This window comes from Daphnia carinata, chromosome 10, assembly GCF_022539665.2.
Source record: "Daphnia carinata strain CSIRO-1 chromosome 10, CSIRO_AGI_Dcar_HiC_V3, whole genome shotgun sequence".
Taxonomy (NCBI): Eukaryota; Metazoa; Arthropoda; class Branchiopoda; order Diplostraca; family Daphniidae; genus Daphnia; species Daphnia carinata.
This window is the reverse complement of record NC_081340.1, coordinates 3,122,584-3,149,452: the sequence shown is the minus strand read 5'-3', so window position 1 is coordinate 3,149,452 and position 26,869 is coordinate 3,122,584. Positions and strand designations below refer to the sequence as shown.

General features: G+C 41.2%; 1 protein-coding gene across 2 annotated transcripts; it reads right to left on the bottom strand.

Annotated features, from left to right (window-relative positions):
- Positions 1 to 565: 565 nt before the first annotated feature.
- Positions 566 to 23,181, bottom strand: LOC130702951 (uncharacterized). 2 transcript variants are annotated; one of them, XM_057524583.2, is made up of 14 exons: positions 22,944 to 23,181; positions 20,600 to 20,976; positions 3,579 to 3,721; positions 3,317 to 3,486; positions 3,088 to 3,193; positions 2,914 to 3,014; positions 2,582 to 2,837; positions 2,319 to 2,501; positions 2,104 to 2,241; positions 1,881 to 2,038; positions 1,581 to 1,788; positions 1,287 to 1,507; positions 999 to 1,207; positions 568 to 920 (listed from the first exon to the last, which is right to left on the bottom strand). In XM_057524583.2, exons 2-14 carry the CDS (start codon positions 20,695 to 20,697, stop codon positions 728 to 730), a joined length of 2,184 nt encoding a protein of 727 aa, XP_057380566.1. In that variant the 5' UTR covers positions 20,698 to 20,976; positions 22,944 to 23,181; the 3' UTR covers positions 568 to 727. The 2 variants fall into 2 exon arrangements, with proteins under 2 accessions (XP_059353141.1, XP_057380566.1); XM_059497158.1 differs by lacking the exons at positions 20,600 to 20,976; positions 22,944 to 23,181 and adding an exon at positions 3,818 to 3,966 and having other exon boundaries at positions 566 to 920.
- Between the last annotated feature and the right edge of the window lie 3,688 nt (positions 23,182 to 26,869).

Below are 26,869 nucleotides of genomic sequence, written 5' to 3'. Positions count from 1 at the left end.
CAATTGAGGATAAACCACAGTTCCGAGCCATTCGGCGATCCCAGACTGCCGCTGTCGGATTTTTTCGCACTTTCGATTTTTTTTCTTTTTTTTTCTTTTTCCAGCTGCTGACAAGCCGCAGCCGCAGTCAAGAGGCAATATTTCTGGACCATAAATTATCAAAGTTCAAAAAACCATACACACAACAAAATGCACAAACACAGGCACACGCACAAAAGAAAACCAACTCTTCCTGTACACGTTCTTTTGCCTTTTCCCAGTAACAAACTATGGTGTGGATGCAGAAGTGCAGATTTTCGATGATACAACTGAATTCGTCAGGATTGACCACTTGGCATCGGGGGTGGGTCAAACGAATAGAGGGGAGCATACAGACAGGGAAAGGAGGAATTGCTCAACAAACATATAGCAAAAGGGGTCCAGTATCAATGGTCACCAACACGACAAACAACCGTCCGGAATAGAAAAATAAAGATTTTAAATATTTTTTTGTTTTTTTTCATTTTCATTTTCATTTTTTGTTTTCTGTGTTGTTTTTTTTTTCTTTTTTCTTTTGTTTTTGTTTGTTTTTTTTTTTTATTTGTTTTTCTTTTTAATGTTTTTTGTTGTTTTTTATCGTGCTTAATGTGGGGGAGGATTACATAGAATATTGTGATTGCACTTTTTAATTAGTGTCTCTTTTTTAACTGTTCTAGCTATTACTGAATTTAACATCCATATTTTTTTTTTATCTTGGTCTGCGAAAGTATCGCAAGACCATGTAGCCCAAAATTCGAAAAACGAATAAGAAAGACAAGAGAAGAAGCGTGTTAGCCCATAAAGGGAACCCTGTACCACCAGAAGCAGCGAGGATAGCGTCTGGAGGTATCTCGTTTGCCCCGTTGACGCAGGCATCAAAACGCGAATTCTTCTCAGCGCACCTAAGAGTTTCATTAAAAGACACACATTCAAGACAAAACCACACAGAATAAAGAACAAAATCAAACAGACTGACGTACCTCACTGGCGAATTCGGATTGAATTCAACTATCTGCATGTTCTGGAAAGCGTAGTGGACGAGGGAAAAGTAACGCATCCATTCCATCCATGCCGGAATGGACGTAGATAAGAACCCGCCAAACAATTGACTGGCTAGGGTATAAAGTGCACTGATGGTAATAGATACTTCCAGGTCCATGCAAGCGGCTCCGATAAACAAGCCAGCACTCTGCTCAATTCCAGCGAAAACATTGAAAATTAGCAAACACGAACGATTTTTCATTGGAAACAAAAATGTGATCACGTACTTGAGCTACAACTGTGTTGAGTAATAGGAAACCCAGCTGAATGACGAAAGTGCCGGGATTGAAAAAATGCTGCGCCAGCATCGGATAAGATATGATGTGATAGACAGCCGGCAATGTTATGATGAGAGGCAACTCGCCGACCATTTTGGCCATGTAGTACGCTGACAGACGGTAGGCACCAGATTGGCGTTCTTTTTTAATGACTTCTTGCTCAGACGGGACTACAGTTACAGGAAGCAAAACATTATTTTAATGGCGCCGTCGAAATCGTCAAAAGAATTAATAAAAACTTACATGAAGACAAGGCTCCAAATAGGGCGAAAAGCATCCAGTATGTAGTAGAAAAAAACATCCATCCTTGAATGTTGGTCAGGGTCTCTTCTTTCCTATCGACCCGGAACCACAAGAGGCCGGACATGAGGCCTAGACCGAGCGTTTGAATCCAGTTGAGTCTTGACAACATTCGAGGGCGGGTCACGGTGAAATTACGTCGCGACAAGACCTTTAAAACAAAATTGATCATTGCCTATTTCCATAAACGTTCCGACTGAATTATATAATAAAAAAAAAATAAAAAAAATAAAAACTGCCAACCTTGAATTGCGTCCAGAAAGATGTGGGCCATTTAGTTGACTCGTCCCAGTGAAACTCGGCCGGCGAGCTGTGGCACCCGCTACTAGCCTGAGTGCTATGAGACGCATGACTTTGATTATCTGACCACGATGAACGTCCACTGTCTTCCTCTTCTTTAGCTAATTTTTTAATTGTAAGTTTCATTAAACAATCGCGGCTGCGACATTTAAAACAATCAACTCACTAATTTTATTATAGACGCAAGGGACGCCCTTTTCGATGGTCAAACGGAGTTCTACCGAACGCGTCGGCGATGAAGGCGAAGTTAAATGCCATTCATTTCCTTGACAGGTGTAATCCGCTGTGGGACTAGGAGGTTGCGCTATTGAATAATCGAATAAGCGTCGTCTTAACGAACGAGTCTTACTAAATGAGCTATCAAGTTGCACTACTACTCACCAGGGTCGAGATTAGAGACGTGTAGGCCGTCCAGGTAGTTCTCGTAAATAGTACTCGTGCTCGTCGTTCCTCCAACTCCAACGGCCATCAGCAATTGCTCGGCAAGATCGGGATCGCTCCGCGTTTCTCGGTACGCCGTAATGATACGTCCCTGAGTTTCGGCCGTTCCTTTGACTTGCTCCACTGTTTACATTGCCATCAAAAAAGTAAATCTTAATAGCTCGCTAAAAATAAAACGAAAGCTGGCCGGTTGAAAAACGTACGGATAAAATCGGCTGGATTGTAGTGTGGCTCGATGGGAAGGCCGATGTGTTTGAAAAAGTCCACGACCTTTTTCGTATCACCGAAATAGGCCGTCTGACCATTGCAAAGAAGTAAGAGTCGATCAAACATGTAGAAGATTTGCGACGACGGCTGGTGAACGGTCAAAACAACCGTTTTGTTTTCTTGCCGAGCGTAATTTTTCAGCGTCGTCATCAAGCTGTGCGCCGTGCTAGAGTCCAACCCTGACGTAGGTTCCTGTTTCATTTTCAATTTCATAAGGATTGGTTTTAATAATTGAAACATTTACTATTCATAATGAGCTGGGACTTACGTCGAGGAGAAGAAGCGCTGGATTTGTCAGCAACTCACAGGCAATGTTGGCACGTTTCTTTTCGCCGCCAGACAGACCTCTCCTTAATCCGTCCCCAATGACTACCAATTAAAAAGCCACTTGATTACGAAAGGCCACTTGGAAATTAATGAGAGGGAAATAAGCGGGACTCACTCGTGTCTTGGCATCGCTGGAGATCCAGGATCTCAATGATGTGATTGACGTGCTGCATCTTGTCATTGTAGGACATGGATTCTGGCAAGCGCAGTAGAGCCGTGTACTGCAAATGAAACCAACACATGTCACCGACTGATGCATTCAAATTCATCAATATTCCAACAAATGCCGAGCACAATATAAAAACACAATAAGCAAAAAGAAATCATTTGAAACAAATACGTACAACGAGTGTCTGCTTGAGCGTCAAGTCTGGGAAGAAGACGTCGTGCTGGAGCACATAACATATCTTGCGCCTCAGCTTCTTGTTGAGCAACTCTCCGTTGAGGTGGATAGTTCCACTCTCAAGCGGTAAACGGCCAGAGATGGCATTTAGCAGAGTCGTTTTACCGGAACCTAAAAAAGACAAGGAGTTTAATCGTGGATCGCGAACAGCATCAAAAACACGGTCGAGTGCACCAAAAAGAGAAAAGAAATTTTATTGATACCTGATGGACCCATGACGGCCAAAATTTCACCAGGTTGGACGACACCTGACACTTCGTTGAGCAATGCCCGCTTGCCCACGGAGACAGACAGGCCGGTAAAGTGGAGGTCCATAGGACGAGTCTTGCCAGTTGGCCCATCAGGTCTACATTTAAAAGAAAAAAAAATTTAAACATTAAAATTTACGTTTTAATCGAAACGAACAAATGTGCAACATCAAGTGGGCATTGCGTTAGCGTACCGAAGGAGACACATCTCAGTGGGTGACGAGCAATCGCTTACTTCTCCCAATCGATTGACCATCTTGATTAAATAACAGGAATGACTCTTAACAATACACCAAGGCGAATGTGACTCGTCCCTCTGAACTCACAACGGGAGATCCCCTGAACAGTGAAACGTACGGACAAAATCAAAACAAAACAGACAACACTTGAATATTGTCAGTAGGTCAGCAAGTTGCGTGAGTTAACAAACACAGCTGGAACGCCAATGTAAATGTGTTGCTTTTTCCAAAAACAAAATATCGCTACACTATATCAGCTTTTCGCTGAGATGTCTCGGAGAAACACCTGGACGATCCCAGTGGGCGTCTATCAACGCCGAGCGAGAGTGAGAGACTGAGCTCGTAGAGATCGTCGATCCTTGACGACGATTGAGCTGTTCCGTTTTTTTGTCTTGTTTTTTTCAATCAGCTACTGCACCGCCACAATAACCAGGAACAAAACTCACACTTCCTGAGAGAGTCGGACCATCACTGCGCCAACCCTCTTACGGACGTCCAGACTATAGAGAATGTGAAGGACGCTCGGGAAACCTTTTCATTTATTATTTTTTTTTCTCTTCGTCTTCTATTCACCCACCCCCGACCAACACCCACCCCGCACTCCACATTTAACCGCCTCCTAACGCGAGTTCGCCGAGCTATGCCTCGTCGGGTGTAATGAAAAAACATCACATTGTTCGCGGTATATATGAAAACATTGAAACAAGAACTCCCGAGAAATTTGCTTTAAATGAAAGGTCAAATGTTGCATTGAAAATCGATCAGCTACATCCGCAATTTTTTTCGTACGTCCCGACCTTGTTCCTACGCACGTAATTCGTTCATATTTCCTATTTTTTTTTTTTTATTGTACGGGCATTCAAAAGGTGGAACGTCTAATCAAAATTAAGACAACCCACATTTTTCAAATGTCATCTAATTACGTGGTACGTCTTGGGGGAATATCTGTCACGCTTTGCATTTCCTGGTTGAACAAATAGAATCTACGATACATCCCCGTAGCGCATCTTGTTACCTGTTTCTCTTAACTCTTTAGATAATACCCGATATGCATTGCGCTCTTCCCTACAAGACGGCAGAAGAACAAGTCTCTATTCTAACCCCTCCCTGAGAATTTCCTACTTTAGTGATGCGAATGAGCCCTCGTAGTCATGTTCCAGCCACACACACACACACATAAAACCTGTCGGATGACGATCCAGTTCCAAACATCACGCAAAAAACAAAAAAACAAAAAAAGCCAAAGAAAGAACTGAACGAGTCAACATTTAAAGTACACGCAACCCTCCGTATGCCAGCAGAAACCAAAACCGTGACCCAAAGTTATACAATCAAAAAGAAATTCACAAAAAAAAAAAAGAAGACCAGAATACCCATAGCAAGTTCCTTTTATGTCGCTTTTTTTGTGTGTGTGTGTGTATGTGTGTCCTTATTTCAGTTATTTTATTTTATTTTTGTTAGATGCCTCGAGTATTTTTTTTTCGAGAGTTGGGATCGTTCATCCACTTCTATATGGGGCTCTCTTTCAACTCTACAATAACGGTTTTTATATTTCCATCGTCTCTTTTCCTCGGTCTCCGGGTGTTCTCCCTGTCTAGTCTTTTCTCATGTACCGTTGCGCAGTTTTAGTCATTGTTTTTCTTTTCTTTTTTTCTACTCTACTTGGTTTCCGTCTTCTTCTTCACGGCATTTCAAGAAGGGGCGGTTGGTGGCGTTATCCAAGTAAAATTTTTTTTGTTTTGTTTTTGTCGACGCTCGAACGGAAAGATGAGACAAGAGAATCAAAAACTGCTGTGTGATCCTCGGAAGCCTTATCTCAAATAACGAAACCGTAAGAAGCCAAACAAAAGCCAGTCTAGACCTACACGCTTTAGAACAAAAACTGTGACCCATATTCAAAATGAAACTATCATCCACCCACACGTATACATACAGATATCAAATCCGATCCCTCACCTCCCCCCCCCCCCCGAACACTAAAAATAGACCTCGATAATAATAAACGAATTTAAACTCAAACAGAATGGAATATCTGAAAATAAAATATCAGAGTTCAACGACTCTTCGAACGACTGCGCGTGGCTTACTGACCGTAACGTGCACACACCACTTATGTTGTCGAATTCACGCTACCGTTTCGTTAGACATAACATTCTCTCTCTTTCGGCGCAAACATGTTGAATTCATAATGTTCCCTTTTTTTTTTTCAGGGATGGAAGAGTTTGAAGTAGGAAGAAAAATAAAAAGGATAGAAAAGATATGCGAAAGAAAAGATCAACGACCTACGAGGCCAACTTTCACCTGCACTAGCCTTGTACAGGCATATTGACGTTGTTAGTGCGTTCGAATAGTTCGGCGCCCACTGCGCAGAAAAGAAACAAACAATAAGAAAACAGGTGAATCACCTGAGATAGTAAACAAAAAAAAAGGACGGCAGAGTACGAAAGCGCAGACTTGACGGCTATTAACTCAATAGAATTTGCGAAGGCATAGCTTTTTGCGGAAACAGGTTTGAAAAACAAATGATGCGTCCAAAAGACAATGCAGCTTGCGTTTGGAAATGGCAAACAATCGGACGCATTGAAACAAGAAAGAAAAAAAAAAAAAGAACCTTCTGAAAACAATGGGGTGTCAGCTTGTTACTGTTGCAATTCCATTCGCAATCATCGCGTTCGGAAGTCCGTTTCGTACCTTTAAAGGTCGTATTGCGAGACTTCACGCATCTCAAATCCAATCGCGCCATCGGGAGGGTTTGTTTTTAAGAAGCTAGCAAAGGAAAGCCATTTGCAAACAATGGCCACGTCACAACGCGGGTGCATTTCGAAGGCCGGCCTTAACTGGTCAGCGCATCCTGCTTCACTGATTTCCGTCGATTAAAAAATCAGGAAAAAACAAAAACAAACAAGTGTTTTGCCCGTTCCTTTTTAACCTTTTCATTGGACCCAAATATTTCATTTCAAGATTTGTAAAAAAAAAAAAAAAGAAAAAATCAAATGAAAGGAGCACGGGCGAATGAGAAGGGACGTTCGTGATCGGGCGTCGAGCCAATGCAAACTTTCGGGAATGTCTAAAAAATGCAAACAATTTCTATTTGATAAATCATAAATAAATATGAAAAATAAAAATGGTTGGAAAACCACAACGACGCTGTCTTATTCTTCGGCATCTTTCCAATATAAAAAAAAAAAAAAAAAAAAAAAAGATGAACATTCCCTGATTGACGAAAGCTTCAGCCAGTATCAATCTGCCGATCAATGTCCCATCACTGCCGTGATAGTCAAACTTGTACCGACGTCACTAAGGCGGATGTTGCTTTTAGAAATTCCCCATCGACGCAAGCGATAAAATACAGAAAAAAAAAAAATCTTCTTGTCATCCTCGAAAATAAGTAAATAATAATTCTAAAAAATGTAACTAGAAAAATAAATGCTCAAATTTCGTGATTTTTTCGGTTTCTTTTTTTTTCACGCAAAGAAAAAAAAAAGAAATCTTTTGTATACACATACACTCTCTCTCTCAGACCGTCGTATGTTATTTTATAGACCCCCCCTCTTTTTCTTGGGTGCCGTGTGTTGACCGAGGCGAGTCAATGAGCTGGACCTGGGAGGGAGGGCTTTTCTTTCGTGAAAGCGAGGTGAACGAACTCGCTAGGCGTCCGGCGTCCCTGGACGCGACGCTGGTGTGGACATAACACACCGAAAAAACGACAGAAAAAAGATAACTGATCATCAAATATGATTTTCTTTTTTTTGTTTGGTTTTTGAGGCCACTGAATTTCGTTCAGATAAAAAATAAATAAAAATCGTGCCGGTGTGTGTGTGTGTTGGACAGTGCGTAAGTGCGTGACCAGTTCGTCAGAGTTCGAGATCGCCGAAAAAGATATTTGACTGCGGTCAATCACGTTTGAGCTGCTTCCCACTAACCAAAATAAATTTTTCATTTTAAAAAAGCTAAATTCACGTGACATTCACGCGGAAAAAGAAAACGGGATCAAATCTGAACAAAAACCTCACAATTCGATGGAAACGCAAGAAATCGACGCTATCCATTTTGAATTCATTAATTCAGTGGAATGATAAAACAAACCAAAACAAAGTCGAACGTAAAACTAGGTCATCGGGGAAAACCCCCTTAAGACAGCCATTTTAGAAGCTATAGCAACAATGACAACAATGAGCCTCACTTGATTACGTATCCCATGTTTTCTTATTTCTTGCCAAACAAACAATAAAAACGTACGTTTTTAGAACACCCCCTCCGCTCGCAATCAAGTCAAAGAACTTAGGTACAATGCAAGTGTGTTATAAATAAATATTATACCCCTTCCGTTTTAGAAGTCCTGACTGGCACTCAACGTCAAATCTTAAAGTCACTTTGGGCTGACGAGGTTTCTGAGAAGTTGTAACCAACCGAACGAACGTACGAATGGCTTCAAAAAGAAAAAAAAGAAAAAAAAGGGGAACAAGTCCAGCGCCTTTCACATTACGTACTACAAAGATATGGTAGTAGAGTGAAACGAGTCGAACATTGTTTCCCCGCACCGAAATCTATGTTAGAATTACTTTCGTGAGTAAAATAAAATATGGATGTTTCTATAGGACTGTGTGTAGGGGAGTCAATGGACTTTGGCTTCCCTCCTATTTTCAATTTGTTGCACAGTCTTGTGCACGTTTTTTGTTTTCTTCTTCAAAAACATGCACGCGTTCGTCTTTGCAACTCCCGTTCGTGTGCGAGTGGGTGCAGTGAAAGGCGGTAGGTGGAACCTTCGACATGGCAATCCATACTTTAATCAACTGGGAGCTTTGACTTCTCTCTCTCTCTCTCTCTCGCGTTCTCCGTTGCTGAGTAGCAATATGAGCTTGTTAAACGAAATATGAAACAATAATCCCCCTAGTTCCGTGTAATGGATTCCCCCTATTGGGCAGTCACGCACTTTTAGTGAAAGGCCAATTCCGAAAAGAGCCATGCAATTAATTGGATAACGGTGTACGTCTTTTGGGAGCCATCATAAAATTGAAGATTAACATCCCCTTCTCTAACCCCCTAAGTATTAACAGCTGTGGGTAGCAACAGAAGAGAAGAAGAAGAAGAAAAAAAAAAACCAGGCCGAGCTGGTCTTTTCTCATTTTGGGCAGATTGAATCAACGTGAAATCCCAAAACTCCAAAAAAAAACAAAAAATTGACATTGAACAAAACTCTGAATAAAATGAGCGCCCAAAATAATAAAAACCAACACATTTTTGTCGGTTCTCCTTCGTTTCTTTCGTTCTCTTTTCTCTCTCTCTTTCCTCTCTTCACAAAAAAAAAAAAAAAAACACGCTCCCCACTCCCGCCAACCCCTCCCGCCCTCCCCTTCTCTTAACCAAAAAGCCGAACGAACGAGAAAGTGGGACACTGTGGAGTCGAGTGGCGCGGCACGTTGGGTTCGACGACCGACGAGAATGGCGCAGCATCGATTCCTTCCTTCCTTCCTCTCGCCAAAGAGTCGCGCCCCGGCCAAAAATCAAATATAAATTCGACTCTCTCAGCGTTTGCCACTCGTCCAGATGCTTTAAACTCTGCGAACTTTGTTTTTCGCCAATCGATCAGACGAGTGAATCATCTCAAAACATTTGCGCAATTGCGTTCGTCCAAGACGAAGCCCAACGGAAATTACACCCCAAAAAATTCGCATTGCGTTTCGCAACATACCATTTTTAATTCGCAAGGGGTTGTACTGCGCAAAAAAAATCAGCACATGAGGTCGATGGCTGAGTTCGAGAGCTACACAGCCGCAACACAAGCGTGACGTGGCCAACAGACTCTCACTGGTCCCGATTCGTTTCGCCACATCGTCGCCAAAATAGAGCTCGTAGCGACACACCGAATCAAGACAAGAGAAATGCCAAACTCAAAAGCAAAACAAACGACGATAAAAGAATGAAAAGACACTACCACGGACAAGGTGCGTGAACAGTTTTGAATAGGACACACGCGAAATTGTAAACACGGCCAACGCAAAATGCGGACAGGGTAAAGCCAAAAATTCAAGACGCACAGAGCGGCTATGTGACATAAAGAAAACAAACAAATCTACACGGCCAAATGGAAAGTCTCAAGCCATTTTGACTCTTATTTTTTTTTGTCTTTGCCATCGCAAAACGCAATCGGGAGCGAGTCGTGAGCGCACAGTGAGAGAAGAGGTCAAATACCCTGTTGACCAAAAAAAGAGAAAGGAGCGTTTCGTTTGGTATTGGCGGTTGAGAGCGGGAGCGAAGGGAGGGCCAAAGAAACCAAGGGGTGCTGTTACACTTTACTTGCCAAAATTAAACGATTCAAATGTTTAACAAAAAAAAAAATTATTTCAAAAAACAAATTCATAAATTCAAGGACCTGTGCGGCACGTTAGACACCTGAAAGCCATTCCGCAATGAAAAGAAAAAAAAAAAATTAATAAATTCGGCGGAAGGCGGAAACTCGGCCAACAACCCGAAAGGACCGGAGGTTACGCACGCATCGTCAACAACGTTCGTCCATCACACCGTAAAAGACAAATTATTTTTTTTTTTTTGCTACTGAAGTCTTTTAAAGAAAAAAGAGTAATTTGATTTACTCCCTTCACTGTTTTCTCTCTCTCTTTTTCTTTTTCAGCTGATTCGTCTTTGAAACATTAGCCGGAGAAAACAGAGAGAGAGCGCTATTAACCTAAAGAGCTGGATGAGAGACAAGGGCAGGAGGGAGGAGAAGATGAAATCACACGAATCGTCGGTTTCGTTTTGCACGCAAACGCATGCAAAAAAACGAAAAAGAAAGACGGGCATTGAACTTTGCATTTCTTAGCTCTTTTGCTTTGCTCTCTCTCTGGCCCGTCTCCCCCCATCGCCGCCACCACAGTTCTCTTGTTGATAAGCACATATCACGTTGCTACAATCCAAAAAATAAAAAAAAAATTCGAAAATAATAATAAATAAAAAAAATGTTCTCTCCTTTCCAATGGAAAAAGTAGACGAACGACGCTTTGTTTATATATACAAGAAGAAGAAGAAGAAAAAGATGGGGAGAGGTTGGTGTTGCCAACTAGGACACGGTCACCGGATACCGCAACGCTGTGCAAAAAAAAAATAAATAAATAAAAGACGGGCGCTCGTCATCGCTCTTTTTGGCCGGGATGATATGCATACTAAGGTACTAGATAACCAGCCGACACTATATAAAAGATCACACCGCAATCTTTTTTTTTTCTTCCTACATTCTGTCCGATCTCTGACTCGCTTTTTTTTTCTTTCTTTCTAGTAGTCGTTCGATGCACGAAATGAGAACGAGCGGAAAATGGAAGAGAGAGAGGAAATCAACAATGAATGTGAATGCATCGAAAAGAGAAAAAAAAAAAAAAAAAATAGCGTGAGGGAAAAGCCGAGCTAAACATTCGTGATGCCCAGGTTATTGATCTGCTATCACGTGAGCTACGCTGCCAGTAAAGGCGGCCGCTGGCTTTTTATTATTCATCATTTTTCGTTCGTTCAGTTTCTGCTTAATTTTTTTCTCTCTTTCTTTTCCTTTTGTTTCGTCACCAAAAAAAAAAAAAATAATAATAATAATGTTGTGCTCGATGCGGTTAGTTACCTCGAAAAATACCAAACGCACGCAACGTCAGCGTCGTCTCATGTCATCCATCACCGACGCTTTTCTCCGTTCGACATTGGCCCCCTCGTTGGCCAGCGTCGTTGCACCACTATCAATGCAAACGTCATCGTTACACCAAAGCGAGCTATTAAAAAAATCATCGAAGGAATGCCGTGCGTTAATACGCAACAGCTCGCAATCAAACACGACGCGCATTTTCTTCCGTAAAAAAAAAAAAGAAAAAAAGTAAAATTACAACTCATTTTTTGATCCTTTTTTATCAGTCCGGTGCGCATCTCTCAATGGCGTGACTAGATTAGGGTCGTGCAGATGGTGTAACTCAAACAAAATCGAAATATTATTATTTTTTTTTATCTTCTCTCTTTTCCGCTTCTTTTCATCACCATCTCCTTTTTTTTTTTTTTTTTTTTGTCTACATCCTTTTCTCTCCCCTCCCCCCCCCCCCCCACACACATCAACCAGAACGTAGAGGATATTCCACTCTCTAATCGGATTCCGATGACGAGAGAGTCCTGCTCTTCTCATTCGATCCCTCTCCCAGTCCGTTTTCTCGGTCAATGACCTAAAACGCAATTTTTGCGTGAAAATGAGTTTTCGAAAAAATAAATTTAACAAACAAAAAAAAAAAAAAAGTGGTTGGCAGAAGGAGGAGGACGATTTCTTCACATGGCTGTATTTGGCCAGTGTAAAAATATATGATGAGGCGCGTCACCTTTCGCTTTTACCGTACGCTCGTTTGCGCTATTTTGCCTTCGCCCGGCTCTTTCTCACGCACGCACGCAAAGAGAGAGAGAGAAATCCGGCACAGCACCTTCTCCCTTTTTTTTTTTGTTTTTTGCCCACCCCTTCTCTCACATATTCTTATTGACGTTAAACAACAGTTACATAGAGAAAGAGAGACACAGTGAGTAGATGCACCCAAGGCGCTGTCGAATTCTATTTAAGATTAACTACTTGCAATGACGCCAAGTACCGTCGCTCCACTTTGAAACTTTGTGGGCTAGCCTACATATTGCGCAAATAAAAAAAAATAAAATAAAGTAGGTTTGTTTTGTTTCTTTGTTTACCCGGCGTGACCGGTAGTGTGGCATCCAAAACACGTTCTATCCATTTCTCCTGCAGTTTTTTGTTTTTACCCAATGGCATTTGTTGTTTTTTTCTTGGGACCCTCACTCGTTTATCCCAAAACATAATTGATTGGTTTATCGTCAGCTCGATTTAGAATTAATCAAAAAAAAAAAAAAAAATAGACAGTTTAAACAGAAATTAAAATGAGATGGACACCACGCTAATCAAATGGAAAAATAAGCAGCGGAGGGCGTGAAACCCAAAAGGCGAGGATTTCATCGATTTTGCATATTGCAACGTCGGATTGAATGTCGTTATTAACGCGACACTAGAAATTTAGGCGACTCCAACAAAAAAAAAAAAATAATAATCTAATAAGCCAAATGAAATAATGGCGGAAGGAAATTCTCCGATGGCACGTCTCTTTTTCACGTGCAAATTGAAACCAATCGATGCAGATCTTGAACGATAACGTCCTTGACCCTAATCTAACCACGGATGAAAAACAAAGATCCGTGGGAGATAAAAACCCGTTGATTACGTTTTATTAAAAAGAAGAAGAAGCATGACTACGGCGTTACGGCTAAACGTTGCCATAAAGAACGAGGACAATGACACGTAAGAGAAAAGAAACTGGCGAGAAGGCCGTTGCGATATTACAGCTGGGTCCAATTTTTATTGGCCGGTAGAAAGCAGAAACCCAATTAGGACCTTATATATATATATAAATATAAAAGAAAACTCGAGCTACAACAATTCGACAGCCGGCACACACACACACACACACGAAAGAATCATGAAAAATAAGAACGTAACTGAAAGGTCAACGAACTCGACGTATCTTTTTACATTACACAATAAAAAAAAAATAATAATAAGATAAGAATATTTGAAACAAAAAAAAAAAGGCCTCATTGTTTTGTTGCGTTTGAAAAAGGTCGACGCCCGAGAAAAAAACAACAAAAAAAGAACGTAATTGGTCACAGAGAGAGAGCCATGGAAAAAGTAGGGCGATGTGGATAGCGCTGCCATGGCTAAAATAAAAACAACGCACAAACTAAACGTGTGATATCCAGCAGGCCGTATCAGGTTTGGCTTGAAAGCCGATCGGTGAGAAATATTAAACTTTTTCGTTCGCAATCACACACTCCCCCGCCCCTTTCTTTCGGAAAAAAAAAATAAATAAAGAAAAATTATAAGAATTTGACCTCGTCCAAGTTCACATAATCCGGCTTCTTATCGTTTTGATTCATTGAAGTGCATGGCTGTAAAAAGAGCCGCACTTTAGACGAGGCGCAAAAAAAAAAAAACGTACCGATAATGTACACACATCGCAGAGCTTTCTCAATTCCTGACTCGGATCGGATTGGAGTTCAATACGGAACTTCAAATTGAAAGGAAAAAAAAAAAAAAAAAAAAAGAGAGATTCGCCTGGTCACTGCATTCTTTCTGTTTGCTTCTAAAAATTCGTGTTGCAATAAGCGGTGGACCGCAAAAAGGCCCCACTCAACAATTTTCAGTTGTGCAGGCAAAGTGAATATCGCCACACGCAGAAGAAAGCCGTTAAGAGAATCCAATTTTCGGAGAAACGTCGCTGATTGAACGTTCCTTTAATTACATAGATACTCTGAATTGGCAGTAGATAGAGAAAGAGAGGCAAGCAAGAAAGGAACTCGAATCTTGTCGCGTGGCTAGCGTGCTGTTCAACATGGCCCATCGCAGCGAAACTTTGCCAAAACGAGGTCCGTTCGTTTCGCAAGCTTTTCTTCTTCTTTTCCTCTTTTATCCATCGACTATTGTTTGTCTTTTATCCGCAGACGGTTCCACAGGGTGGAGTCAGTCAGCACAAAAACCGCAAATCCGCAACGTTTTCCCTTCTCTTTTACGGACGGTTTCATCATTTTCTTTTAAGATATTGTTGTTGTTCGTACCCGTCTTCAATGAAACGAATAACGAAAAGAAACGGGACAGCAGACAGACGTTAGACCATAGGGTTTGAGAGTTCCCATTTTTGTTCTCCATATCAAACCGCACGTCATTTCCCAAAATTGTTATTATCAATTTCCTTCCCGATCTTTTCGCCCCGAAACCGTTTGTTTTTACTTTTCAATTGAATAGCGGGATACCCTCAAAAAAAAAAAAAAAAAATAATAATAATAATAATAACCCATATAAAGTGAACAAGCCACGGTCCGTGATTCTCAAACTCATTACGTGATCACGGAGTCGTGGGTCCCGATAGAGAGCGTTGCAACATTGCCAGTTTTTTTTTTCGTTCTACTTGTCCCTTTTTGCTTACACGATTGAGGGGGGGGGACTGTCTCGTTCCTTTTCGGGACTCAAGAGCACAAGAAGGAACACACACACACACACACACACACACACACACACACACACACACACACACACACACACACACACACACACACACACACACACACACACACACAAGAGGAACAAACAAGACACACGAGGAGGGGGGGGGGGCTAAAGAGGAGGATCCAAGTGGTGGATAGAAGTCAAAAGTCCACCAAAAGGACTTGTATGACCAAATAAGACCATGGCCTTATCTGTAAGGATATTCGTAAGAAAAAACAACATAAATAAATACTAAAGAGAAAAGAGAGGACGAAATGATAAGACGATGAGAAAAAAAAAAAAAGAGGAAACGATAAAGAGAATCCAAAAGAGAAAGAAAAAAAAAATAACATGGAATAGATGGATTGAATAGAGAAAGAGGTAAACGTGATCAACCGGTTAGAGGCAGGTTAAGATGAGACGAGGTGATTGACCGACTTGTTCACTTAACTAACCAATAAGGCAAAAAGAACTCGCATCTTTTTCACCTCAAAGCGAACACAATCGGAGTAGAGGGGGATACATCCTTCACAGTGCCGCCGAAATCGAAAAATAGAATTAAAACCGAGTCTATTCGCATTTAAAGTCGGCCCGATTTGCAAAGAGACTCACATGACACGGCGTCAAAATTCATTTTTAATCATAAACAATGCGCATATTTTTTTATGACCCCATCGAACAAAAGGCCAACCTTAAAGAATCAATTCAAATCAAATGGGCTATCCACATTCCTAGTTCGACGTTGCGATTTTCTTCTTCAAATCTGCCGGTCATTTTTCTTTATCACAGTTGTGTTAAATATTCCGCATTTAAAATATTTTTTTTTTAAAGAGAAAAAAAAGGAGGGGGGCTTGAAAAAAAAAAAAAAAGAGGGTCAAATGACAATGCGGAAGCTTTTCGTGACCAGCGTGCAGTATAAAACGAGACCGACCCTCTCCTTAAAAAAAAAAATAGCCACGAGATTCTTTTTCATGCATTTGCATCTTTCTTTTGTTGGGGCGTCTATTGTTTTCTTTTTATTTATTTATTTATTTATTTTCTTCTTCAAAAATTGCCAGAGTTCAAGAACCTAGCATACGTTATTACCAATAAGCTTTTGGCGCCTGTTATTCTTTTTCGCCCTACGGTCTGGTGGAAACGAGACGGACCGCGTTACGTGAATGGGATATAGTCATCGCCAAACACGCAATCACGACTAACGGTTTAACTTACAAAAAACAAAACAACAACCGTATAAACGGGCAATAACCGGCTCCTCCCCCCTCCCCCTTCCATAGGTTCAACTTCAATTCAAAGAAAACAAATAGATAAATAAATAAATAATGCAGTTATAGGGTGTGGTAGTGCTGGATCGACTGGATTCGAAACACGCCCATTTCTTTTACCGTATCATTTTCACTTCATCGAAAACCGGAGTTTTTTTTTTTAGCAAACGGGGTGAACGCTGACGTTCGCCATCTTTTAAAGAAGGGCAAAATAGAGAGAGAAAAAAAAATGAAAATAAAAATCCTGGAAACGATCAAAATTTAATTCTTTTCTTTTGACATGGAAATTCTCTAGCCGACAACGCTGTACATCGAATCAAATTCCGGGAACCGATTTGAAAAAGAGAAAACCTGCCAGCGGCCAACCTCTTCCCTAAGTCGGTCGTTATACTATTTGTCTTCAAAAACATTAAATTCTAGTTGGGGGTTCTTTGTTTTAACAATTCAAAGCGGTCGGTGGAAAATGAGTAGAAGAGTTATAAACAAAAGAAGACCCTAACGATGACGTAATTTTCGTAAGAGTTCCTATGGGCAATGCTGGTAGGAAAACCGCAAATGTTTCGCCATCAAGCCTTTGACCTCTTCAATTCAAGTTCAGCACATTGTCTTGCAGCTCGAGATGAACAAACTCTGAAACACCCCTATTTAGAAACATTCGCTACTGGGCTCGAAAACAAGATATAAAATTATTTCTCCATCAGACACAAGGGTTTTGATTTTTGTTCCAAGAAAAACACTGGGGCGTATTAGCCTATACAACAACCCACAAAAAAAAAAAAAAAAACCGAGAAAGTTTTCAATTTCGGAGAAACGGTGGAACAAAACAAAAAGAAAATGGTAGGAGGACTGATGTGGCTGCACACTTTTCTTCTTAATCCGGTAAATAATAAAAAGATTCCCCCAAATGGCGGGCCCACCACGCCCCACTATGTCTCCTCATATTCGAATCGGTGTCGCCTTCAAGGTTAGACTTAAAAGATCTAAGTCTAGGAATAGCCAAAAACAAACACACAAAACCGCCCCCCCCCCCCTCCTTTCAAATACAAAAGAAACCTAATCACCACCACCAAAAAAAAAAAAAAAGTCCTCAAGGCTTTGGCCCAACAATAATTGGACAAAATTCAAATGAACGAGAAACAACAAAAAAAAAACAAAAAAAAACAATTTCGATTTCCGGACAACTGGACGAAAGTAGAAAAAAAAAAAAAAAAAAAGGGGCCACTAGTATTATTGACTCATCGGCTAAGCGCTATTTCTAGTCGTAACCAAGGCGAACGGGAGCGCGCGCGCGTGGATGTTGCGTGAGCATTCGGTGCGCGGGCGATTGCCCGGGTCCTTGTCCTTGAAAAAGATCGCTGTCCTCGCAAAATTCCTTCAACGCGGCTCCCGCTTTAACTCGGGAAGAATGTTGCTATTGAGCGGGCCCCTCGAGGGGAGAGTCCCGACATTTTACAACACTCACGCTTTCTCTCTTATTTATTTTTTTATTTTTTCATTAAATAAACAAGCTATTGATTGTTCCAGTAAACCAGTGCACTCGAGAACGACTCCCCCCCCCATCACTACTGGAACATTTAAAAAACTAAAAATGAATACAAATCGATTGTTTTTTTGGGGCACACATTCGGGTTGTTAGCCACGCCCTGCGTTCGTTTGTTTACTTATTCATTTGAGGGGGGCGATAAGGTGGTAACCATTGGGTTACGACCTTGAAAGAAAAAAATTGCATTGAAAATTCAATGTCAAGGGTGGAGGTGGGTGGTTCGTTACGGACGAAAAGGAAAATGGATCCGATCCATATTCGACAGATGTGGGTGGGAGGTGGTGGGGCAGGTGGGTGGTAGGGAGTCTGTCATGAATCCGTTTCTCAATCCTGGACAAACACCAGTTATCGCTGTTCCCCATCAAGCTAAGTCGAAGGCCACACGCTCTTCGTGAAGGTTGCCCTGTCTGCATCACGAAAAATAATATACTTGAAAAAAAAAAGGGAAACAGACAGAAACGAAAGATTGTCTAGTTGAAAAGAAACAGGACCCAATCCCGACGTCAACTGAGATGTCACCCGCCACTTTCCTTTTTTGTTTAATACAAGAACGACTGAAATATCCGACAACATATTGCCACAGCATTTTCAAACAATAGAAAACATGAGCATCTGATGGCCGCGTGTCGTCTCGCATTAATTGAACGACGCAACATTTCAAGTTTCGCTGTAGTCAAAAAGTCGGTGTAATCAAAAACGCTAATCCATCGAAGACGCAAACGCAAAGAAGAAGAAAACTGAGATCCAAAATATTAAAAAAAATTGTAAAAGACTTCAGTTTTCGTTCTGTGGGTTATTGGGTGAACGAGCGGGGGCCTTCATCTCACTTTCCATTTTCGAACGGATGACGAACAGAGTCCCGTTTCTTTTGCCTCATCATGGCCTTAACCGTCGCCTTGGCTCTCCGTCCGTGAACGTACATCAGCGCGTCATGCACCGCAATTTCGTTTAGCTGCCTTGCTAACTGATCTAAAAATCAATTAAAACTTCACTTCCCCCCTCCCTCGCTAGCGAAAAGGCCTTGCTCCTTCATAGCGAATTATTTTTCAATTGCCAATCTACAGGAGGGCGCGGTCCGTCCAACACGCCAAATAGCTAAACTTTTAGCAATTCGATTTCGCTTTTTTTTTTTTTTAAATTTTTATTCCTGCGAGCACGTTATCCTCATTGGCCGTTTCACTGTAACAGATGTCGCAAGGGCAAGGCGAGGTCACGTTACTGGGCGAATTTGACCATTGGACGTAAAGGACGAGTGCCTTTTTGTTCACGGTCACTTTACCTTGCCAATCACATGGCCTGATTCGACCAAGACGATGTTTATGCAAAATCACCTTCCCATTTTTGCCTTCCTATTTCGTCGAAAAGAATGTTCTAGTAACATGACAACAAAAAAAGAACGAAAATACTGGAAAACAAAAACCACCCCAAAGAAGTCGCAAAAAAAAAGGACAAAGAACGACACATTCTTCAATCTTTTTATCTCTAATTGCATATTTATCCTTCGTTAAGGAGAATAGACAAACGTGATGGAGGGAAAGCAGCTAACCCGAACATTGAAGGTTGTTCTAGTCGATTGGCACCTGTGCGTGAAACTCGATTTACGACGCATTCGAAAAGCGAAAAAATGTTTGAAATCAACATGTTCATTCATCTGAAAATTCACGAAAAATTACGCATTGAATTTCATTAGGCGTTGAACGATAACAGACCGTGCTTCAAAGTACTCAGACGAAATCTCATTTCGATGAGGATAACCGGTTAGTTTTTCGATTTGTTCAACATTGCGATTCAAAGAAAGAAAACCAAAACAAAAGAACTACGCGGCGAAGAGCGCAGCGAGACCAATGACGACTCGCGTACTACGAGGCATTTCCGGATAAGGGTGAAGAGGAATGGTAGATCATTTGCCTTTTTTTTTTTCTCCATCGTAATTGAGTGTATGCTCGGCTGTTACACGCAAACAGGGAGAGTAACCTTGAAAACAGAATGGCCGCGGATGAGCAATTTCACGTTCCCACGGACGAGTAGTCTGAAAAAAAAAAAAATGCCACGCTACCCACGCAGAGCAAAGTTACTCACGCGTTGCGAAACATTAGGAAAAGAAGAAAAACAGAACACGTGAACTGCCCATTTGATCGGGATTTTTTTTTTTTTTTTTTTTTACGGGAACACAAGCATAAACGATTCGTCTTTTTTCCTGCTGATTATGATCTCACATTTGCTTGCTATGACAGGTTATTGCAAAATACGAAAAACACGTACCTCCCCCCTCGCTCAGAGAAACATTTGACCCGTACGTTGAGGAACGCAAGTTCACGACAGGAAAAAAAAACAAAAAAACAATCGAAAGTGAAGCGGAAAAACCCGAGATGGCGAAACAAGTAAACCAGGTGGTAACGTGAAAAAATTTAAAAAAAAAAAAAAGAGTAAAGTCCAATCCAACTTTTCAAGGTCTGATTGTTCAAGTTCCATAAAAAAAAAAATCATAAATCGGGGCGGATATTGTGTAGGACGCTCTTCCTCGTCTTTATATCTAACGGAAACAGTTGTGAACGAATCGAGGTGGCCTTCAACTTTGTAACGTCGAGATTACCATTGTGAAACACCGGCCGAAAACGTCTAAAAACAAAAACAGTCCACCATTCCAAACGGATTATTAAAAACAAAAATGTTTTGGACCATCAAAATTAAAAAAATTAAAAATAATTGCAATAAGGATTGCGCGTACGGTCCGCCCACATGGTTGCACACAAAAAAAAATGTACCCAAAAACTGAGTGAAAGTATGAGGAAAGAGATGACGCGAGGCACGTTGCCGTAATGGCGACCCATATGGCACTAAACAAACGGAGTTATGAAAAGATGGAGAGCAGGACTTACCTAGTAGCGGGACGTCCCATATCTCGTTTTCTGCTGTCTCGGAGAAGCTTCAAGTAATCTTGTTCTCCAAAGATGAACAGGTCCTTGGAAATGATCATCTCAGCTGGATGTTCCGTCAGGTCGAATCGACCTCGCCCCAAAAGATCGAAGAACCGATGATGGAACGTGCACGAACAAATGTGAGGGAGGAATTGAAAAAAACAAACAAAAACAGGACTAGTAGATGTAGACGACAAATGATTTGAAGGCGCGATGAACAACAAATCACACGAACGGCCGCGAAAAGTCGAGAGTTATTCAACACACTGCGGGAAGGATGGCGCTTGTTAATCAATTAACAATGCGCGTTCACTAAGTCGGCTTTCTCATGACTTCACCTGTCATCCACAAAAAACACAAAAAAAATTAAATGAGAACAAATTCGAAAGAATCGTCTTAGAATTACGTCAGTCGATGATGTAGAATTAAAAATCAATCAATTTAGCTTAAAAAGGAAAAGGGGCGGATTAAAGGCATCGTTTCCAATTTCGATCAAGGTTCAGACGGTTCAAAAGTCCGAGACTTTCGTGACCTCCATCATCCACATCCTCTTTGCCTTCTTCCTTTCTCTCATTCGAGTAATGTCAAATGCCACGTGCCCGTCGTTGCGACACATGATCCCGTCGCATTATCCATTCGGCTTTTTTTTTATCTTGCACCGGGCGGTGAGACGTCAAGCCAATGCGCTCCCCCCGTTCATTTTTTATTGACAGTTAAGCGACGCTGTCTTGCGTTCGACGCACGCACTAACTCTTTCCGTGTCTATCTCGCCTTTTTTTTTTTTTTTTCGTGTTGTTTCGTTTTCTTCTCTCACGTTCGCTTTTCTCTTTGCAAAATAAAATGGGGGAGGGGGGGAGAAAAGTTTGGTGAACGATGGAGAAGGGCGATGACCTCCCGAGAGCACAAGATGGAGACGAGAGCGCGCGCGCGCGCGCCATTTCGAATTGAGAAGTCGGTGTAGGCTCCCTCCCCTTTCGTTGTTCTGCGCCTCCCCCATTCTGCACCGATACATCCTATTTTTAATTCATCTTCTTTTTTTTTTTTTTCGTTCACTTCCCTTGCCAACGCAGACCGAAATCCCCCCCCCCCCCGCCACAGCCGACATGCCAGCACAAAATAAAACAAATCCAAGAGGGGCTACACTTAAGATAATCAACTCACCTGTTCCTGGATTGTGTTGAACGAACGAAAACAAAAAAATGAGAGATGACAAGAACGATCGAGTTCTGCGAAAACCACACACTCACACATACGATGCACACGGAGGGGGAAATTTAGAAGAAAAAAAAAGAGATGGAGAGAGAGAGAGAGAGCGGAAACAAGAGCACGTCGGCCAGCTCGATAGAAATCGGGACAACTCAAAAACGCAATTTTTTTTTTATTATTTCTAACACAAAAAAAAAGAGGGGGAGAGAGACCCAAAAAAAGGGGAACGAACAATGCAAGTCTGGCCTACATACACGATCGTCTTTTACGTAATTTCGTGCTAGAAAACTGTAATTTTTTAAAAAAAACACACACACACACACACACACACACACACACACACACACACACACACACACACACACACACACACACACACACACACAGAGCCAACGGCTTCTTTCAGCATTCTGGATTCAGCGAGAAATAGAAAGAGACGGATAGAGAACAGCGAGAAACGGATGAAACGAAAGAAAATGAGAAAATTCAAAAGAAAATTCAACCAAAAAAAAAAAAAGGAGACGGTGGCGCTTGCGCAGTTAATACAAAAAAAAAACCTCTCTCTTTCTCTCCGCCTCTTACGTCAAAAAAAAAAAAAAGGCTTCCTTCCCTTCTCCTCTATGAGTCTCCCAATTCCTCCCGCCTTGTAGCTCCCGAATAATCCCGCAAGCGTAGCCGGCGGTACTCGAAAACTATATTTTTCTTGATTCCCCAGCATCTTGATTTTGTACGTACTTTTCTTTCCTAGTTCGGGTCATCAACAAGAAAAGCCGATAAAATGCAGCCATCTTTTTTTTGTGCACGATCGAACACTCGAGCTGAGAGTGGCATGCCAAACTGTCAACTGTTGGCCATGCATGATTCTGGTAATCCACACGCCCACATGCCAAGGCGAATAATCAATTGACACACACAGACATACACAGAGTGAAACTCATCCACGAGACGTGCAGTCCATAACATCGTGGTTCGATGTTCGAACTTTTAATTCACTTTCGAGGGGAGAGGGAACAAGAGAAAAATAAAAGCGATGGGCACCATTGAACCTTGACTTACTTGTTTTAAAAGAAAAACAAAATAGGGGACAATGGATACGAACCTTCGAAAATGGCCGTGTTCCTTTTGTTTTTCTATGTCGTTTTCGTCTTCTCAACAGCTGGGTCTAGGTCGAATCGAGTCAAACAGCCAATCAATTGCACTTCTCGGTCTTTTTGGGCAGGCCTTATCTGTTCTTTTTCTTTCTGTCTTGGTCGTCTTTCTAATTGGGTTTCAATCAACGTGAGATGACCAACCTTTCAGACGTTACGAGCATTTGTTTTATGTAAAACACACACACAAAAACGGACGTCGCAGCAGACATTCACGGCCACATGGCGACACGACTAGAGAGGAAACGAGAGAGAAAAAAGGTCACCAGAGGGGTCCACCACGAACCACGTCACACTATCCATCTGAAAATCACATCAGACTCACCGTAGAGGGCCGATTCTCTTTTGTTTTTTTCTCGTTTTCGTGGTGTTCTTTTCTTCCTTTTTGAAACAAAAAAAAAACAAATGCCGTACGTCGTTTTTCTTTTGACTTAACAGCAACATAAAAACGTTTTTAATTGCCACCTATTAAAAACAAAGATGCCTGAAAATCGACAATGAAGGTTAATATTGATAGTGTTACTTTATCGTTGAGTTGGAGGACAGGAAACGACGATTAATGAAAGACTCGGCAAAATTCAGGCCCTCCCCGTTTTGCTGTCAGGACAAGAAATCGTTTCAAATTGCGACGAATTGCCATTCCAGGGTCGGATCGGCAAGACATCTGGTGGCCGAATGCGTCAACTAAACATCTAGCTTCTATAGGTTTTTCTTCTTGCACGTCTCGTTTTCGTCTGAAACGCTACTTTAAGATGCTCGAACTTCGAATATGATTTTTTGAACTTGCCTTTTGACGCTCTGCTCTTTATGAATTTTCAATTACCGTACATAAATTTGCCACTAATACTTGCACAACTTTTGTCAAGGTCTGCAGGACTTACAGGCGACAATATCAATCGTTGCTTTTGCACGTCTTCGACGTTCTGTCATCTTTCCTTGCCATTTCCAACATTTTATTCCTTCTTGATTCTTCCGTTTTGATTATCGCATCTTTCATCAACCGAATCGTTCGATCGTAGAGCCTCGACGTTTCTACTCTGATCGCTGAATTTCGATTCGTATAATTCATTGAAGTCTACGACGCTTGTTAACTCATAGGAAAAAAGATTGTCCAACGCACACGTCCATCATTTTCGACTGGTCGTAACTAGTTTTTCGGTTTTCCATTAGTTTATTTTCGAACAAAGGTTAAGAGAAAAAAAAAAGTGGTAGAACTGTATACAAACCAAAAAAATCGAAAAGAAATGAGATTCTGTCTGAATCATTAAAAAGGGAGACAGCGAGAAAAGAAAAGGAAAAAAAAAAAAATACAATTTCAGGGTCACGAATGTTCGTTTTTTCCTTCACGACCCTCGGAATATACCTACGAACATGTCGAGTACGTCGGAGACGCGTGTTCGGGCTCCCATACATCCACCCGCTTGCCCGCCAACCCCACTGATGAAGAAATTCAAAAATAAACACGGGAAAAAAAAAACTCGGAATCGAACAAGGTTGTCCCTTTTTTTTTTTCCTTTCTTCTGAACAATCGAAAGTGTTCGCACAAAGGTATAAGGCAGCTTCTTAAAATTCAAGTTCGGTTTTGAGTCGGACGGGCATGGCTAGAAGGAATGATGAGGGTGATACCATACACGGTCGTGCCCAAGGCCTCTTTTACAAACGTACAAGTCAACCGTGTAAAAATCCAAAAAAGAAACAAGGTAACAAAAAGAAATGGTCGAACTCCCTCCAAATTCCCTGGTTTTTTTTTCTGTTTCCATGCAACAATTTCGAAAGAAACAAAAAATAATCCAAATAAGAAATCTAAGTAATTCTATGATTGAGATATAATTAACAGAATGTTGACCGGGATGAAATGCGATAAGCCCAGGTTAGTAATTACGGTATAAGGTGAACGTGTTCTCTTTCGTTGTGTTATCATAGCGACGATTCCCCGCATACGCTTCCGGAGGGTACACCGATCTGTTTCATACATCATCACAATTATACCTTTGTTTTGATTTTTATTATTATCATAAAAAAGAAAAATGAAAACACCTTGATGGAATTTGTACGGGGTGCAATTAAACGAAGGTCATCCATGACCTTGTTATACCTTGGACACGGTGGAAAATCTTGACTACCGAATTCCTCGATTGCAAGTTTTTATGATTCCAACAGGTCTAACAAGAGAGGGATACTACGTACACACGTTGCGTCATGGGCTGATGGCAACGGTTTTCGGATGGCATAGACTATAGCTATCCGACTTTTCCAGAGGGGGCTAGCCTTGACCAGAAAACACAGTGAACGTTAATGGAATAATTACGTGTCACACAGCACGTCTAACAACTATCGTTCCATCTCCAAAGTCAATTCATTATTCCGTTTTCTTCTCCTTTTTTTTCTCGTTTTTTGTTTATTGATTACTATTTCTGTTTCTTATTATGTGATGTTATCTTTTGTTCTTTTACATCTTCGAGCTTCCTTTTGTTTGGTCTTTGTTCTTGTTCTCGCATTTAATAAGAGGAGTCGTTAATGGTGTCGAACGTGCCCTTATGCAAACGAGTGAAGACAAGTCGGACATCATGTGGCAGACAAGACAGGATTCCATTTGGGTACAAGGCAATCTCAACCAGTTCAACCTTTTTTTTTCTTTTTGAATTTCTTCCTGAATGGTGCGTTTCAATTTTAAAAGCCAACAACTCAAGTACGCGTCACTTTGCCATGGCAATATTTTAGAATGATATCTGAAATATTCTACTATTTCCTTTTCTAACCGCCACGTTCATGCATAAACAAAATGCTCGTCACAAATCAACTTGTCGTACATTATCAACGCAGATGTGAGATACAAAATAACACGTCTGACGTCTGAATTTTTATTTTTTTTTTTTATTTTTTACATATCGAGACCTTCATCGCCGTAGAACTGGCCAAAATATGGTAGCTGAGGTTCTTCCCGACCATCAAAAGAAGAGAGACGAATAAACCAACCAATGTCTCTGGTCGAAATCCATTGGAAGGCCTTGAAAAAGATGTTCCCGGACTCACTACCCTTTTCTTTAATACCGGCACCATGTCTATCCTTTTTCTTTTTTTTCTTTAAAAGTTTATGTTATTTTACAGACTAAGTTCGTTTTTCTTTTTAAACATAAAGCAGACAAAAGTCCATAGGGCGTCTCGTTCCAGAGTTTGCTGTAGCCGTTGCACGGTCATTCAGGTTCGTGTCTGCATAATCTCTGCCGGTCTATACAGTTGAACTCACAGCACAAATCTTCCAAAAGTTTCTCTTCCATTTTCCTATTTACGCTACTCTTTGTATTTCGGTGCACCCGAGAACGACGATGTTCTATTTGAAGGCGTCCCTAAAGGAGAGGGAGAGCCTCCAACAAAAGATTTATAAACGGCCATTTTGTATGGTTTAATGTTACCGACCCTGAGGTCCTCCGTGCACGGTTAGCCCGGTTAGCCCCGCTGTTCAGTCCCGTAAACGATTTATGGAATCAAACATGACGAGCACGATGAAAATGGAATGCTTTATTACGTTAGAAAAAACACACACACACGACTGTGCGCTATAGTCCGTTGTGTGATATTTCCGACTGAACATGATCTAAAGCCAATAACTCCGACCAGCAAGTATTTTGAATGCCAACGGCTGGTTAGTTATTCCCGTTTATCTTCTCCTTTTTCTGTTCTCTTCTTTCATCAGTCCCCTTTTTTTTTCTCTTTCCTTTTTTTTTTTAATAGCTTTTATTTTTCTACAGAGGCACGACCGCACTAGGACTTGAAAAATATTTTTGCGTCGGGTTGGATGACCGCAGACTCAGCTTCCCGCCCAAGGTCGGCATCATCAGTCTTTTGACTTAACATCGACCCCTACCGGACACCATGG

Excerpts from the sequence above, each read along its gene's own strand:
- LOC130702951 (XM_057524583.2), bottom strand. The coding sequence starts at position 20,697 with ATGATCATTTCCAAGGACCTGTTCATCTTTGGAGAACAAGATTACTTG. Across the intron at positions 2,502-2,581 it reads CAATCCAGCCGATTTTATCC|TGGAGCAAGTCAAAGGAACG; the intron begins GTACGTTTTTCA and ends CAATGTAAACAG. Across the intron at positions 921-998 it reads AATCCGAATTCGCCAGTGAG|GTGCGCTGAGAAGAATTCGC; the intron begins GTACGTCAGTCT and ends TGAAACTCTTAG.